This window comes from Puma concolor, chromosome B2, assembly GCF_028749965.1.
Source record: "Puma concolor isolate L17-30 chromosome B2, mPumCon1.1.hap2, whole genome shotgun sequence".
Taxonomy (NCBI): domain Eukaryota; kingdom Metazoa; phylum Chordata; class Mammalia; order Carnivora; family Felidae; genus Puma; species Puma concolor.
The window spans coordinates 88853627-88870618 of record NC_141671.1 but is presented as its reverse complement, the minus strand read 5'-3'; the positions used below and the strand labels follow the sequence as shown (position 1 = coordinate 88870618).

At 38.9% G+C, this 16992-nt stretch overlaps 1 protein-coding gene across 11 annotated transcripts in view; it reads right to left on the bottom strand.

Moving 5' to 3' along the window:
* Nucleotides 1-16992, bottom strand: part of KLHL32 (kelch like family member 32) — a 246291-nt gene that overhangs the window by 104860 nt on the left and 124439 nt on the right. For 7 of the 11 annotated variants that reach the window (XM_086707456.1, XM_086707454.1, XM_086707459.1 and 4 more), the window contains one exon: nt 16034-16132. In XM_086707456.1, coding sequence (XP_086563582.1) covers nt 16034-16132 — 99 coding nt within the window. Of the gene's footprint in view, nt 1-14556; nt 15991-16033; nt 16133-16992 lie in introns of those variants that run through there. The other 4 variants (XM_086707462.1, XM_086707463.1, XM_086707464.1 and 1 more) reach the window with 3 other exon arrangements.

The window sequence follows — 16992 nt, the reverse complement described above, 5'->3', positions numbered from 1 at the left end:
ATTTTAAGAACCCCTCTAAATGAAAAGTCACCCTTATTATGGAAGTCAAGAATTAAAAAAAAAAAAAAAAAAAAAAAAAACTACTCTCAAATCTAACCCAAATAGCTTTATATACCCATTCTGCATATAAAACCAGTATGGTTTGATTTTTATAAAAACATTGTGTTGCTGCTTAGAGGGACCAAGTACCAAGTCAGATATAATAAATATGAAACCCTTGTCACTGACTGAATCCTAATGCTTTCTACTTTAAGTCTCCTGTAACACACCAACTAACTTCTCACTAAGCTATTAATGCATATGTCTTCCAAAAGCTATTAATGCAAATGCATTTACTTCCAAAAAGTAAAATTGTTTCTAGTAAACTAGTAAAAATAGGTTTGCATCTTATGATTTTGTATCCCATACACTGTCAATCATAATGCCTTTATCATAGATTATAACTGAAAAATATTTGTTGGATTATGAATTTTAAAAAGCAGCCCATTTTTTTTTAAAAACACATCCATGACTTCAAATGGAAAGAGGAAATGACAGTTTTTTTATAGGTATTATTTTACAGTTGGGCAAAATAAACAGATCTCCCACAATTAACTAAGAAAGATACCCTCAAATAAATGATCTGAGCATAAGAAATTTTCTCCTGATGTAAACCACACATCAGCTTTTTCATAGAACTGACAAATATGGTGGAAAGCCCACTTGTGATGCCAGATGCATCAGGCCTAGCTTCTACAGTGAATCCTGGGTCTTCGGACTTTCATATTCGGGTGTTTTGTTTTTGTTTTTGTTTTCCTTCCCAGAATGCTAAAAAAGAACCTTACCTCTCTTGGCATTTAGTGATAACCAGAAATACACAAATGTCCATGCTGTTTGTCAAAAGCATATTATTTGTGAAGTATCTGAAGACTGTTTGACTCAACAGATGTTAAAAAGCTTGTAGGAAAGGGAAGTTCTGTATTATATGCTTTCCCCTCCTGAGGTGAGAAGGAGCAGAGGGGAGGGACAACCAAGATCAGATTCCACTTCCTAAGAAAGCCAGCAAAGCCAGCCCATTCCAGCTGAAAGGATTGTTCTCTCTTCTTACTTCTAATTACAGGAGCTATTTGTATCATTCCTTTAACTTTTTGCCAGTGGTTACTTACTTTTCCCCCCAGTCGTGCACAAAGGTACAGACTGTATCTGTACTTTAGATCTGCCTCTCTGTCTTTATAAGCAGCTACTTAGTTTTGATTGATGGGTAGTGGGCAGGCAAGACAGAATGTCATACCTTTAAAACTTCAGCTCTTATTGCTTTCATTTCTTAGTGTGCAATAAAACAAATTCTCCTGTTCCTTAAAAAAATTTAATGTTTTAATTTTTTAAAATATTAAATAAATTTATGAAATATTTAAGTAAGACACTTTTAAAGTACATGCCTAAAATGTTGGCCACACTGGAGATAAATATGGCAGCCCAAAGACAGAGAGAATATTTATTGCCTAAACTTTTCACAATTTTATGTTATTTTTTTTATTTTTATTTTTAAATTTTTTTTTAACATTTATTTATTTTTGAGACAGAGAAAGATAGAGCATGAATGGGGGAGGGTCAGAGAGAGGGAGACACAGAATCTGAAATAGGCTCCAGGCTCTGAGCTGTCAGCACAGAGCCCGACGCAGGGCTCGAACTCATGGACCGCGAGATCATGACCTGAGCAGAAGTCGGCCACTTAACCAACTGAGCCACCCAGGTGCCCCTGTTATTTTTAGGCTATCCTTCAATATCAGGTGTTTTTCCACCTTATTCTTTACGACTCAGAAAAATTATAAGTTCATCTGGTTGTGCATATATCTTTGGGTTTATAATTTTATCTTTTCCCTGTCTCTTTTATTGGGTCTTAAGTTGTAGGGACAAGGAACAAGTTACATCTTCAACTTAGCCATGTGGGGAAAATCACGTGATTTGAAGCTGACCCATCTGGATGAGCTCAGCAAATGGTTAACCTCTCTGAGTCTAATTTTCTCAACTAAAAAATGGCAGAAGTGATCTATTGGTAAGGATTCCCAAGAGTGCTTGCAAAGTGTCTTCCACATAGTAGAAGTTCAACGTACATATAACATCTGTTATTACTACACTCTTTGTACAGTGCTATTAACAGTGCTTAAACTATAGCTTTGCCTATTCCATAAATTTTATTCACTGGGTGAAGGGAAGCAAACACTGCTTAAACTATAGCTTTGCCTATTCCATAAATTTTATTCACTGGGTGAAGGGAAGCAAACACTTGAATGTCTCCTGTGGACTAATTTTTCTACAAATATAAACAAAAAAGCATAGTTGTCATGTAAAGTCATTCATTTCTTCTGTATTTAAGAAAGACTTCACCAGAAATAAACAAGGAAAACAGATTGAGACATTATACTGGACCATCACCAAGTATGTATTACTAGAATGTACTCTGGTTCCCATGCTCTATATTACATGTAGCAGAAAAGGCACATGAAGAAATCTAAGGATGGAAGAACTACATTTCTTTATGACCTTCTTTGAAAGATAAACTCCTTGGGGAAATACAATTTATTCAGATTATCAAGACCCTGCTGTGCAAATCTACAGTCTGGGAGCACACTATGGAGATCAAAAAATATTTACTTTATTCTGTTGGGTATAAAAGCTTTTAATGAATGCATAATTAAGGCAAAAAAGTGTATACAGCTTTAGAAATTCCACTGCTGAGCCAGGCCATTAATATCCAAGGCACCATACCCGGTTGTGATTCCACCTGTTTCCTATTTGGATTACAACCTAGTTATAAATCAAGGTATTATGTGACTACAGGACCTGGTGCTGCAAAAAGGATTGCACTCCAGGAGTAGAGGAGGCAGCATGAAGGGCTTTGTTGTGGGTGTGTGGGCAAGCGCTGGCCCCTTGGAACATGTTGAAACAAACAACCAAATAAACAAAACCAAAACATTTTAATAGCCTTGGGATGAATCATGTAGCAAAAAAATTAGCATGTGTATTATGTATATAAAGGGATCTGTGAGTTTCCTCTATAAGATTTTACATGAGGGTTGATGGGGTGAAGTTAATTTTTATGAAAGAAAAAATGAGCAATTCACTGACAATGCAGACCACATTACTTGTGATATAATAAAATAATGTAAAAGTGGGTATTTTTATCTGGTATACCTTATTTTTATCTCTGCATATATATACAGAGAGATATATTTGTATATAAACATATACAGATATACATATATCTGGACAACTATATGCAACTATATATTCTTATATTTATACAAATATGTATATGATACATTCTGATTCAACTAAAACAAAATATTAGCAGCAATTGAAAAAAAACCACTGGAAAAAAAAAAACCCTCAGCATGCTCTAATTCTTGGAGTCTTTGAAGGCCTATTTAAATATATTTGTGGTGTATAACAGAGGAATTCTACAATTAGGTTACTAATACATTTTCATAATCAGTGTATGCATAATATCCAAGGCTCATGAATAATTTTATATTGTTCTTTGGGAAAGTCTGTAGTAAGCTGGAAATCTAGGAAGGAAGCACAGAAACATGGCCACCATCAACAACTAATAATTCGAGCCCCATTCACCATGTGTGGCAAGATGCTATTGCAAAGTTTACTAAAGCTGGCTCAGCACATCAAGCAATTACCACTGAATTATGGACTATAGAGGAACTTAATGTACACATATTTTTCTTTCTTTAATTGAAAATAGTCTATCTGTGCAACTAGGGCTTTAAAATTTCAGTAACCATCAACTTTTTTTGAACTATGAGAGGCAAAATCAGGTTACAATTTTTTTTAAAGAACAACATAGAAGTTATTATGATGTATTTCCTTACTTAGCTCTGGTATACAAAATCAGAGTGCTGAAAATTAGCTCAATTCTGTAGACAGTCTATGTGGATAACTGCACTTAATCATTATTATACATAAAAATGAGGATTGGAAGGGGTTTTTCTTGGTGGTTTGTTTCAAATCTGCATTGTCTTGACTTTTTATATTTTGGATGTTGTGAAGGATACATAACATCGATATTTTCATAAGTACAAACTAGGACCAGTTTGAATTTATCTGAATATGAGGACACTTTTGAAATCCAAGTGTCAGTGATTTACCAGGCACATAATTGACATGGTGTGGCAACAGCGTCTAAAGCAGTGGTTCTCAAACTGTGGTCCCCAGACCAGTATGTCGCTGTCAGTTGGGATCTTGTTAGAACACAGATTCTCAGTCTCCTCACCAGACCTCCTGAATCAGAAACTCTGGGAGTGGGTCCCAGGAGTTTGTTTTAACCAGCCATTCAGGTGATTCCACATATGGTCAAGTTTAAGAACCACTAATACAGAGTATGCATTTGAGTAAAGAATGGAATGACTCTATATTCTTGCAGCAAAACAAATTGACCCCACTCCTTCATCCCAGCCTCTGCAGCGGGCAAACATACTGAATGCAGGAGGCTAAGGCCAGGGTACCTAGAGCTGATTTAATGATACAGACAAGCAGTCATTTTCCCAGGGCCTGAGCACACGTCCTTCAATGTGGGAAAAGGCCAGAAACCTGTTCTAAAGGACATCTGTGGATAGAGAATAAGAAAGGGGGAGGAGAAGGTTCAGGAAGGAATGACAATTGGGACGGAGGTGGGCATGTCAGTAGCATTCTCCTAGTAAGGAATAACTTATATTTTTCTTCTTTTAAACAAATTCACTGGTTTCATTTCCCCTAGTTAGGAGACCTTAGAACACCACACAACTACAGTCTAAAAAATTCCTACCACAGGGAGGTTTCATGGCACCAGAAGGAACACAAACAAAGATGCATTTTTAAGCAACTACTTTATGCTAAGCTAGAAAGGAAAGCTGTTTTTCCATTTTTTTTTTTTGCTTGGATTCTGTATATGAGAATGAGGCAAGATGTTTTATTTCCAGGAAGGGTGAGAGAAATGGTAAAACAAAACTGCCTAACTACAAAGCAATAGTACCATGTAAATGTGTTGCTTTTAAAAGCACTGATTTTGCTATTTATTGAAGTACAATTTCAGTGTATGTTTTCACAATTCAGAGGCAGAGAGAAAGTGATGGTTCATTTAAATTATTTGCGACTTTTTCCCCCTAAAATAATCAATATATGCCCTTCTACAAAATCAAAGAAAAGGGGCTAAAAGAAAAAATATCTTTTACAGAATGGTGATTACTTTCAAAATTTTCAGGAACAGACTTACTTGTCCAATATGCTGTCAATTGGAGGTAGGTAGTAAATTTGCTGACATTTCCAGGAATGAAGGAAGACAAGAGTGAAGGGAAAGGGGAAGAAGATAACTGTAGAACTAACAGAGGAATTCACAAGGGAAACAATGCATTCTATTGGCTCTGGTTTCTAGGGCACATACTATAGGCTAATACTGCACTATCTCATTGAATCCTTCAACATCCTTAAAAGGTAGATTGTATACAAGATCCCATATCTGTATTTTACAGATGAGGAGTGGGGGCAAAGAGGTTAAGTAGTTTGCCCAAGGTCACATAACTCTGGGACACAAACTTGTATCATGGGGAAATAGATAGGTAAATAAACACAGACAATATAATGTGATCAGCACCCTGGAAGACTACTCATAATTAATGAAGAAGAGAGAAATCTGACTCCAACTAGGTGGACTGACCGGGCAACTTCAAAAGAGAAGATAACACGTGAGCAAGGTACTTAAAGGTTAAAGAGGAATTCATAAGGTGACAAAAGGAGGGAAGAATAATCCACCGAGAAGGAGGCTTCATACAGTTTCAGGTACAGAGAAATGCATGAAGTTCATAATGACTGTGGCATCACACACAGGTAGTAATTTTTTTTAAAGGGCTCAAGAGATAGAAGTTTCATAATAAAGATGGAACCTAGGTGTCAGATTAGAAGAAATGAACCTTATCCTGAGTTTGTGGTGATCTACTGACTAATGAATGATTTTAAGCAAGACTATGACATTATCAGCCTGTTTTATTTTTGTTTTTTGGTTTTTTTTTTTTGTTTTACAAACCAGTCAATTAGAATTTTTTAAAGCTATTTTTACAAAATCAGTCAAACACTTTCAAAGGAGGCAGCAGAATAGAGCAAGAGTGAAGGCAGATTCATTGGCTAGCAGGAAGTTTCTTTAGTCTAGGAAATAATGAAAATTTAAATGAAGACAGTGGTAACAAGAATAGAATGAGAGGGATTTAAAGTACTAAGAGGGTTCATACAAAAACCTGTACACAGATGTTTACGGCAGATTTATTCATAACTGCCTACACTTAGAAGCAACCAAGAAGTTCTTTCAGTAGGTGAAGGGATAAATAAACTGATACAACCAGGTAATGGAATATTATTCAGTCATAAAAATAAATGGACCATCAGGCCACAAAAAGATATAGAGGAAATATGTGAAAAGGCTACATACTGTCTGATTCCAACTTCACAACATTCTTTAACAGGTAAAACTGTGTAGACAGTAAAAAGATTAGTGGTTGCCAGGGGTTGAGGTGGGAAAGGGAGGGATGAATAGGCAGAGCACAGAAAAATTTTAGGGCAGTAAGACTACTCTGCATGATACTGTAATGGCAGATACATTTCATTATACATTTATCCAAACCTATAGAATGGACACCACCAAGAGTGAACCATAATAATGTAAACTGTGAACTCTTGATAATGATGTACCAGTGTAGGTTCACCAATGATAACAAATGTACCACTTTGGTGGGGGATGTTAATGAGGGAGGTTATGCATATGTGGGGGAGGGTTATTAATAAGAAATGTCTGTATCTTCTTCTCAATTTTGTTGCAAACCTAAAACTGCTCTCAAAAATTGCATTTAAAAAAGTGAAAGAGGTTGAGTTGAAAGGTCTTGGTGACAATGTATGTTGGGGCACAAGGATTTGAAGGATTTTAGGATGACTCCTGGGTTTGTAGGGTGGGTTCACACTCAGAAAGGTCACGTGCCCTGTGATACCCAAGAAGAAATCCTGATTAGGCAGCTAGCCCCGAGATGATAAAACATGCCGTTCTTGGGTAAAATAAGAATGGAACACATCAGGGAGACAAGAGAGAAAAAGAACAAGGTTGGAAACCTATTGTGTAACCAGGTGATAAGGATCCAGCTTGGGTTTTAGGGAAATAAATTGTTTTGTGGGCCATTAAAGTGACCTAGATTCTCCAGCAAGGTGTTGATTAGCATTAGACAATAGGCTGGGGGCACAGCTGAGCTACTACCCAGAAAGGTAATCCAGACCTGACAGATGTCCGTGATAATGAAGATTTTAAATTTTTTTTTTCAACGTTTACTTATTTTTAGAACAGAGAGAGACAGAGCATGAACGGGGGAGGGGTAGAGAGAGGGAGACACAGAATCGGAAACAGGCTCCAGGCTCTGAGCCATCAGCCTAGGGGCCGACGGGGGGCTCGAACTCACGGAGCACGAGATCGTGACCTGGCTGAAGTCGGACGCTCAACCGACTGCGCCACCCAGGCGCCCCATGAAGATTTTAAAAACAAGGCATACTTAACAGCTGTTTAAGAAGCTAACCCAATAGAATTTAGAAGGATTCATGAGACCATGGAGCAGTGTAAGATTCTAGCAAGGTTTCTGCTTTGGGTTACTATAAGGATGGAAGTTTTCTAACAAAGATGGGGAGGAAAGGGGAGTGTGTGAGACTGGGTACAGATGAATATAAAGTGTGGGGAGGGGCAGATACCAAGTGCAAATGTTGGCTGACCAAAGAGGTCTGGCGCTCGGGAGAGGGGACTGCAATCAGTAGCCCTCAGCATGTGGATGAAAGAGAGCGACAGTAAGCAGAGAGCAGTACCAGCATGGAGCCACTGTGCCCGGATGAAGAGTGAAGGAGCTGCTCAAAGAAGAGCTTATATAGGATCTGAATGAAAAGAAGAATTAGGAGAGAGTCTTGAGAAAAGAAAACTGTAGCAGAGTGGAGCTACCAATGTGGAAATGCTGTAGAGCGGTCACATTAAGACACCACAAGGGGCCCACTGCCTTTGATAATTGGGCGGCTTTGGGACCTTTGTTGGAACAGCTGTTGAGGAGTAATGAGGCAGAGGACTGAGTTCAATAGGATTGAAGAGTGAATAGAAGATAAGGAAGTACAGACACTGATCACAGTTTGGAAGTGAATGGGAGAGGGCTGTGATACTGAGAGGAGAAGAGAAGTCTGTCCTATCTTATTGATCCTATTTTAAAAACCAAAGGAAGGAGCCAGTGGAGAAGGAGACATTGAAACCACAGGAAACACAGAAGCACACCACAGAGTCAGGGGCAGAAAGGCTGTTTAGTCTTAGAGGAAAAGGCAGACATTTGAGTAGAAACATATTGAGGGTGGATGGTGGGTGGGGGTATGAATATCTCAAATGAAACACAGATTTTCTTGTAATGCCTCTAATTTCCAAGTATTAAAAACAGAATTAAATGAGATTGATATTTGTTTGCTTTGTGTATTGATTCTGAACTCCAGCATTCATAAAACATTGAAAACGTTTTACTTTTGAGAAAAACATGCTGAAATTTTAAAATTGCCCAGCTAACAACGTTAACTTTGAATAAAAATTACTAGTAGGAGAAAAATCCTTCAAGGCAATCTTTTTTCTATTTAAAAACTTAACAAGGGGCGCCTGGGTGGCGCAGTCGGTTAAGCGTCCGACTTCAGCCAGGTCACGATCTCGCGGTCCGTGAGTTCGAGCCCCGCGTCGGGCTCTGGGCTGATGGCTCGGAGCCTGGAGCCTGTTTCTGATTCTGTGTCTCCCTCTCTCTCTGCCCCTCCCCTGTTCATGCTCTGTCTCTCTCTGTCCCAAAAATAAATAAAAACGTTGAAAAAAAATTGTTTTTTAAAAAAACTTAACAAACAAGGATGATACAGTCAACCTCAGATTATCCACATAACGAATTAAAATGCCAAAATGACCCCTGGCCAGCCAGCATGCCTCTGAATTGCCACTATTGACATCCTTTGGTATGGACTTACAGAATAAAAGCCAACCTAATAGCATATGAAAAAAGTAATTGGGATCTTAAAATGGCTACTAAAAGATCTTATGGTACATATTAGAGCCAAATATTAATGTTATTTGGCAAATATGACATTTTGGATTATCCATGCCAGAGAGCAAGTACTCTCAACTAGAGCAAATAATTAGTAGTTGGCTAAGATATACTAGGGCTGATACATTTCCATCCTTTCCGATCATTTTCACTGATTAAAAAAAAATCCAAAATATTAAACCATTTGTAATATATTTTCCAAACTTTGTACTCTAACTTTCTCCAAATAGAAAAGTATCAGCTCCAGTGAACTATGGAACAGCATGTGGTTGGTGTATTTGATTAGGGGCATATTAAATATATATGTTGGTACAATCATTTGTCTTATCTAATGTGGAAAAAATAGCTCAGTGTTAGAGAAAAATGAGCATGAGTTCTAACTTCTCAACCTTGAAGATAAATTATTCTATTCAGAACACCCACCATGTATTATATATTTAGGAGATTCTGTTAATTTAATAATTAAAATTATAATAATACATTATTTGGAAGAGATAACTTTCTATACATCACTATAGTGTTACTTAGTTAAATAATCACAACCCTATCATAATGCTGTAAAAGACGCAAGATCCTCAGTGCCAAATGCAATTCCCACAGAAAGTATTTCCAACTTACAAAAATGTATTCAATGGGTAAAACTAATGAAAGACTGACTTATTAATATATTTTCTTCTCCTAATATAAAATCTCAATATGGAAAAAGCAGGGCAAAATTACTGAGTGGATGCACTATTCATTCCCTCAATACATACTGCTGTGAACTGAACTGTAGCCCTCCAAAATTCCTGTGTTGAAGCTCTAAGCCTCCATGTGATGGTAGTTGGAGATGTGGCCTTTGGGAGGTGATTCAGAAGAGTGAAGGGTGGGGAAGGGGGCTCATGTGATAGCATTAGTGTCCTTATATGAAGACACGTCCAAGAGCCTGCTGTCTCTCTACCCTGCAAGAACACAGCAAGAAGGCGGGCATCTGCAAGCCAGGAAGAGGGTTCTCACCAGAACACCACTGCACTGGCACCCTGACTTCAGACTTCCAGCCTCTGAAGCTGTGAAAAATCATGTCTATTGTTTCAATCACCCAATCTGGGGCATTTTGTTATGGCAGCCCAAGCTGACAAATACACATCCTGAGCTCATGTGATGAGAAGGAAGGGTAAGACATAGAGGGCAGTTAGGCCTGATCCCTGCCTTCAAGAGCCCCGGGGTAAATTGAGGTGGGCGAGACATTCTGCAACCACATTAACCCATGAGGAAATTGATGCAAAAGCAGCAGTCTAATACTTTCAGCTTCTGTGAAGCTATTTCAAGGATCCAGTGCTTCTCAAAGTTGAAAGCGGAAAACATACATTCTTGGTAAAAGAACAGTAAAACCACCATTTATGGGGGAAAAAAGGAACAAAATATCCAGAATTCTAATATCCTCATGAGAGACTAGCATTCTATAAACCTTTGTACCTTCACCGAAGAGAGAAAAATGACGAATTCTCATGGTAGCCCATTTAGTGTAAACTAAATGAAGACAAGGGATGACTAATAAGCATCAGTCACAGAGGAGGGAGATTTAGGGCGCGAAGCTGTTTGCTCCCTCTCACTCCTTTACGTTCTTGGCTTCGGAATGATTAATAGCCAGAATTTTGGTTTTGCTTTACTAGATGATCCAAATGTGCACACTGTAAACAGAACAACGCCTTCAATCTGGTGAAATGATCTTTTACGCTTGTAAAAGCAGAAAATAAAACAAATGAAAAAAATAATAATAAAACAAATGCCCCTCTGTTTTCCTGGTGGTGATAAAACGCTCTACCTAAAGCACGCATGTCCCTTCCCTCTCCCTTCACAGCAGCGCGTCTCCTCTTTCAGGTCACGTCTTTCACATAAAAGTGCTAAACTAATGCCGCTTAATGACAAATTAATGTCCATGAATAAAAAATACACCTCTAATAGCATAGAGTAATTTGCCATTACAATATCATCATTGGACATGCCCCTGGTTTAATACGATGTATTTAATTCATAACCTAATGAGTGATATATAAAAAGAGGGAGATGAACCCTGCAATTACATTTATGTGAGTCTGTCACCTTATTTGTAAAACCTTAGAGTCATTTACATTCAAATTAGAACAAATGAGTGATTTCACAAAGTGCAGTGATAAATGACCACAGCAGCCCAAGACAAAACTGTATTTCCTGTGAACACATTAACAGTTTCCTATTATTTGTTAAAAATTACACTGCATATTGCCCAGTGTGGTGTGAATAATGACTTTTTTACTGATTAGGTCAGAAGACTAATATGTAGCAAAATAAATAATTTTTCTTTTCATTTTTTCTGATTTTTGCTTTAAATTAACTACTGAATTCTGGTGGATTCATACTGCCACCTGCTGCCTAGGAATAGACACTAAGAGTGTTTTCCTATCAAAAGGAGTTTATTCACCACTTTTGTGGCCTTATTTAGAAAGTCTACGTGACTGTTCTTTCTTTTCAGTATATTTCAACTGCATGTCATACTCAAGGCTGATACTTGGCAAACAAACAAAAAAAAACCACTTGCTAATTAAACAATAAGATATGCTATTTGTTCTTTGGAGGAGGTGGTACAAAATATACAAACTTTTTTTTTTTTAAGCTAACTACAAAAAAAAAAACATATTCAGCAAAGCATGTGTCTCCTAATGCACCACTTTCAGGGGATACAAAGTCCAGTGGCCAGTTCCCCTGATTTTATGACACGTGCATCAGGAAAGGAGAAGGTGGGGGAGGGGTGTGTGTGTGTGTGTGTGTGTGTGTGTGTGTGTGTGTGTGTGATGTTTTCGCTGCTCCTGCTCCTTGGTACAGTCTGAGGGGGCTGAAAGCCTCTGCCTGTCACCTACCCTTCTCCCCTAATGACAAGTCTCAGAATGAAAGGTCACCTTAGAGGCCAGAGCACACAGTGGGCTAGAAAAGGCACTAAGGTTGCCAAGGAGGCTGGGGAGAAACCAGCCTGGCCTCAGAGATGAGGCTAAGGATGTTCCAGAATGGTCCTCAGAGGAGCTAATGGGCCTTTCCACTGGATCAACATCCTAGTTCTGAATTGAAGTTTTTCCATCCATAAAAAGAAAATAATAGTCACCCACTTTAAGGGGTTCCTTAGCAGAGGGAAAATTAGAATCACTGTCCAAAACATTTAGTATGGAGAAGCCCTCAATAAAAGCTGTTTCCCTACTCTAGGAAAGCTAATGATGGTTCTGGGGACTATGGTTTGGCATGGAGAGAGGCTAGAAACATGCAGACCCTTCAGGAGGATATGATGAACTCATCATAATCTATAGCCAATAACAATGAGAGCCTCCAAAAAGAGTAAAAACATTAGTGATGAAGAAAAGGATCAGATCTGAGAGGTATTTGGGAGGTAGAATCAATTGAGCTTGGTAACTAATTGGATATGACGGTGAGGAAGGATTCTAAGACTACGTCCAAATTTCTAGACAACTAGTAGGTTGATGGTACTATCAATAGAGAAAAGGATATGTTAAGTTTGAACTGCTTGTATGGTATTTAGGTGGAGATGTTCAGCAGCTAATTTTAAAAGCCTAGGAGAAATCAGAGTTGGTAAAACAAACTGGATTCAAAAAGTCTGTAACGTTTACCTGAGGGACTCACTAAACCAGGGGACACACTAGGTACCACTACATCTGTAGCCTATCACTCCTGAGGATGGTCTACAGAGTTCCTTTATAAGATTTAAAATAGTGAATGGCATGTATAGAAACATGTATACTCTGAAAAGCAAGCTAATTCATGCATTTTACTGAACCCATTTTGAAGACAATAACTGCTCTTTAATGAATTTAATAAATAGCATCTTTCTGATGAAATTTTTAAAAAGAGCACCATGTACAAGGAAGAGGAGAAGGAGGGAGGAGAAGGGAAATAAGGGTTCATATTTTGTTTGGACCTGGATCTCAAACAGCAGATGAAGGTCGACAGGTCATGCATATTAAGAGTACACTAACAGGACAGGCCACATAGGAGGGTCATCTGGAACTGCATGGCCACGTGGGTGAAGAAGGATACAAACCCGAGCTGTTGTTGGTAAATCCCCTTATCTTGGGATGAGGCTAGTGCTGTAGCCACTGCCCATTCCAAGCCCCCTCCCCCACCAAAACTCATCTTTCCCACCACTGGTCTCCCCGTTTATTCCTCAAACATGCACTGAGAACCTGTGTGTTCACAAGAGCCTGGGGACTAAAAATGAATAAGGTGAAGGCCCCACAGCCTAGGAAGCTAATTCAATGGCTGTCCTCAATGCCTGAGGAAGATTGCTCCCACGGTTTGGGGTCCCTGCCCTCAGCAGCCTACCAGAGGGAAAACAAGAAAAATAAGAGCATGCAGTGGACTCAAGTGCCCCTTCCACTTGCTGGGGGTGGCAGCAGTGGCATTTACATCTGCACAGAGGAGTTTCAGGCCAGGCAACAGCTGATGACTCCAAGACTGAAGGAGTGTCAACCACAGGGTTCTCCTTAGACTTGTTTTTTAATGAGCACCAGAGAACAATAGGAGGGATCAGAGCAAGGTCTATCTTTCACAACTCTGGAAGAAAACCAAAGAGTGGTAATTTCAGAATAACAGATAAGACCAGACATCTTAGTGGGGAGAACGGCCTCACAGACTCCTAGTTGGACAAAGTACTAAACAAGAATGGAGAATATGTTAGCCTTGATTGATAGGGCACAACTTCTCTGGGTATTTTAAGCACTGAATATTTTTCATTGTAACAAAAATATTTTAATACACCCGATAAAATGGTCCCTTATGAAATTAAGAATCAGTTGAACGATCATACCAAAACACTGTAAGTAGGGAGTTATAAGACTGTATCAAAATATAAAAGCAGACTGACCCACTCTGGTAATTTTACAATCCTAAAAAAAGAGGAAGGGTATATGTTTTTTAAAAGACCGACATAATGAAGATTTCTACATACACATGGCTTTGGTTCCCTTGAGGTTTTCTTCCCCAAGTTGGACACCATGCAACATCACAGATAAAAAGGAAAAATAAAGTTCCATGAGAGAACAAAATAGAAACACTGGAGAAAAGAAAGTGAACATTTCAACCATTGATCAAGTAGGATAATAATAAGCAAACTGTCCACAAAATATATCTATATGCAAGTGACATTTTTCCTCAACATAATAATGAACTGCAAAAATTAAGTTCCAAAGCGCACAAGTCACTTGGTATCTCAACAAATTCATCTGATGGGGTAAGGGAAAGTACCCATGAACTTCTGATGTTCATCCGGAATGCTCATTTATAGAAATTACAGGTGTATGTAAACACACACACACACACACACACACACACACACACACACACACACACACACTGTTATATACACACTATTCTAACATGCATCACGATAATGAGCACTATGACCAAATTTTTGGCAACATACATTATTGAATATTACCTGCCATGGAAAAAGTGAATCAGGTGATGATGCTGAAGGCTCAAGTTGCAATATTTGATGTAAAAATGTCAAATAAAAGTAATTTCAATTTCACAAGTCAAACACACACCTCTGAAGTCTTGTAACCTTTCTCTGTTATTCCCATTTGCTACTTGCAGAAAGGGATTAAAAACAGCTCTCCCATACCACCCAACACTATTGAGGGGAAAAGAAAGGAAAATAAGATGAAAATAGTTAAACATTTACTGTTAGATTAAATGCACTGAGATAATGACAAAACTTTCATCTACTGTGTTTGAACTGTTTCTCAGGTGACCGTGGCTGACACCCCTCACACTATCTCACCGGGAAGCACTGGCTCCCATTTCCCAAGGTTGCTGGGAAGATGCAATCGGATGATACACGAGAAAGAGATTTAGTAACTACCTCCCTAGTGAGTAACGGAAGTCAACAATAATGGCTTTCTTTAGAATTAGAGAAAATGACTAGGAAGAAAATAAAATAATTGGGCAGGAAAACAAATAGGATTTTTGTACTTACTAACAGGTCATATGCACAAGGACAGTAGAACTAAATTGTGTGAGTTTGTCGTTTTTAAAAATGTATTTTCACTGTTGCTATAATGCTGTAATAAATGCAAATAAAAATCATGCCCGTGGAGGAAATGAGAGATCCCGATATAGGAAATTAGTACTTAACTCTGTAAAATGAGCCTCACAGCTACACTGTCTGCCTAAGACATCCCATATCTTCCTACTGAAACAAAAGTTTTTATCCAAGAACAAAGAGTGGTCTCCGGAATCAGAAAGGCCTATCACTCACCAGCTATATCACCTCAGGCAAACTGAGTACTTTGAAAAATCTCTGACTTTTCACCCATTAAAATGTGCAAAATTGTTACGAAGGCTGAACATGGAACACGGGTGCTCAGTGGATGGGCGTCTTCTCCCTCTCCCCCTCCCGGAGCCCCTCCTGATCATCCCGGCACAGCAGGGGAAGGAGGGCACAGATCACTTAGCACTTTTCCAGCACTTACTGCCTGGAAAGTTCATGCGGTAATTAACTATATATGACTTGGTGATATATTAGCTACTGTTGCTGAAATCTTAAGTGTCTATCCAACTTTTTGTGCATTTGGGGTTATTCCTGCAGCCAGACAACACTGCTTCAAAGGAAGACCCTTCTCAGTGTCATCTCCCAAGTGCCTCGGCAGTCAACCCTGGGCATGACTGTTGAGTTACTCTGCTGCCCAAGGGCAGTGAGGATCTGGGATAGGCAGGGAGTGTGGGGGACATGAGAGCTTCAGTTGCCCTTCTGGGAATCTCTTGGCCTGTGTCCTAGAGAAATTCTACTACAACAAGCCACCCCCAACTTCCATTTTACGGTCTTGGCACAGGTGAAGTGGGGGAGGGTACAGCTGATGACTGCAGGGGGAAGGGACACGAAGGGCACAGTAGCAGGATGAAAGCTCACATACCTGGATGAGATAGTGGGAACATAAATTGAGAAGCTCCAACAGCTGTAGGTGACTGCCAGCTGCTAATACATCCTGGATCACACCTGGCTCCAACAAAATCTGTTTTGGTTTTTAATAAAAAGAAAGCTATCAGTTACTTACGAATTAATACTTGCTTAATATGCAAATACACTGTATTTAAATTGCTGCTGAACAGCCTATATCTGAATTAATATTGTGCTTTATTATGGAAGTCAGTTCTTTTTCTTCTATTCTGATTGAGCTATGGCCCCCACTCAGATAGCTGAGTTGTCACTTCCAGAACCCATTTCTTATGTGTAAAGCTCTGCACTTAACCACTTATTTTTGAAGGAAGGCATGAACATTTGCAAAGAACAATTCTTAAAATTCTATTTGTGATGGAGGTAATCTTATAAAATGAAAAAGAACCAAAGTTTAGTTTTTCAAAGTACATTTCACAATTTTGTAGGTCACAGAAACAGTATTGTTAACAGACATTTTAGGGAAAGGGGGCTTATGTTTCCCCCTTTCAATAGGAGACCACAGCGGCTACTATTCCATTGTACTTCAGAGTCCTACAACAGCAAATTTCAGCCAAAACCTTCATGTTTCTTTTTCCCAATCTCAGATTCTCTAATCCTTTCCACTTCAAATGTAAGAAGGAGAAACCGCATTTTCAGACTACAAAGAAATCACAGAGAAGTAAAGTTTCCCCAAAACACTAGTGATATCACTTCTGCCTTTTTTTCTGGCTAAGTCCAACTTTGTGTCTCCTGTTGCCAGTTCTTGAGCTGCTGCACAGGGCTGGAGGCAAACACACAACCACAATGACTAACTTCCTTTTACATGCGTGACTGCCAGGCACAAAGAGGCCAAAAGTCCTGCACCTGCCATCCCAACCCACCCCCAAGCCCAGGGTTTCCCAAAGTCTCATCTCTGCACGAGCAGCACCAGCAGCA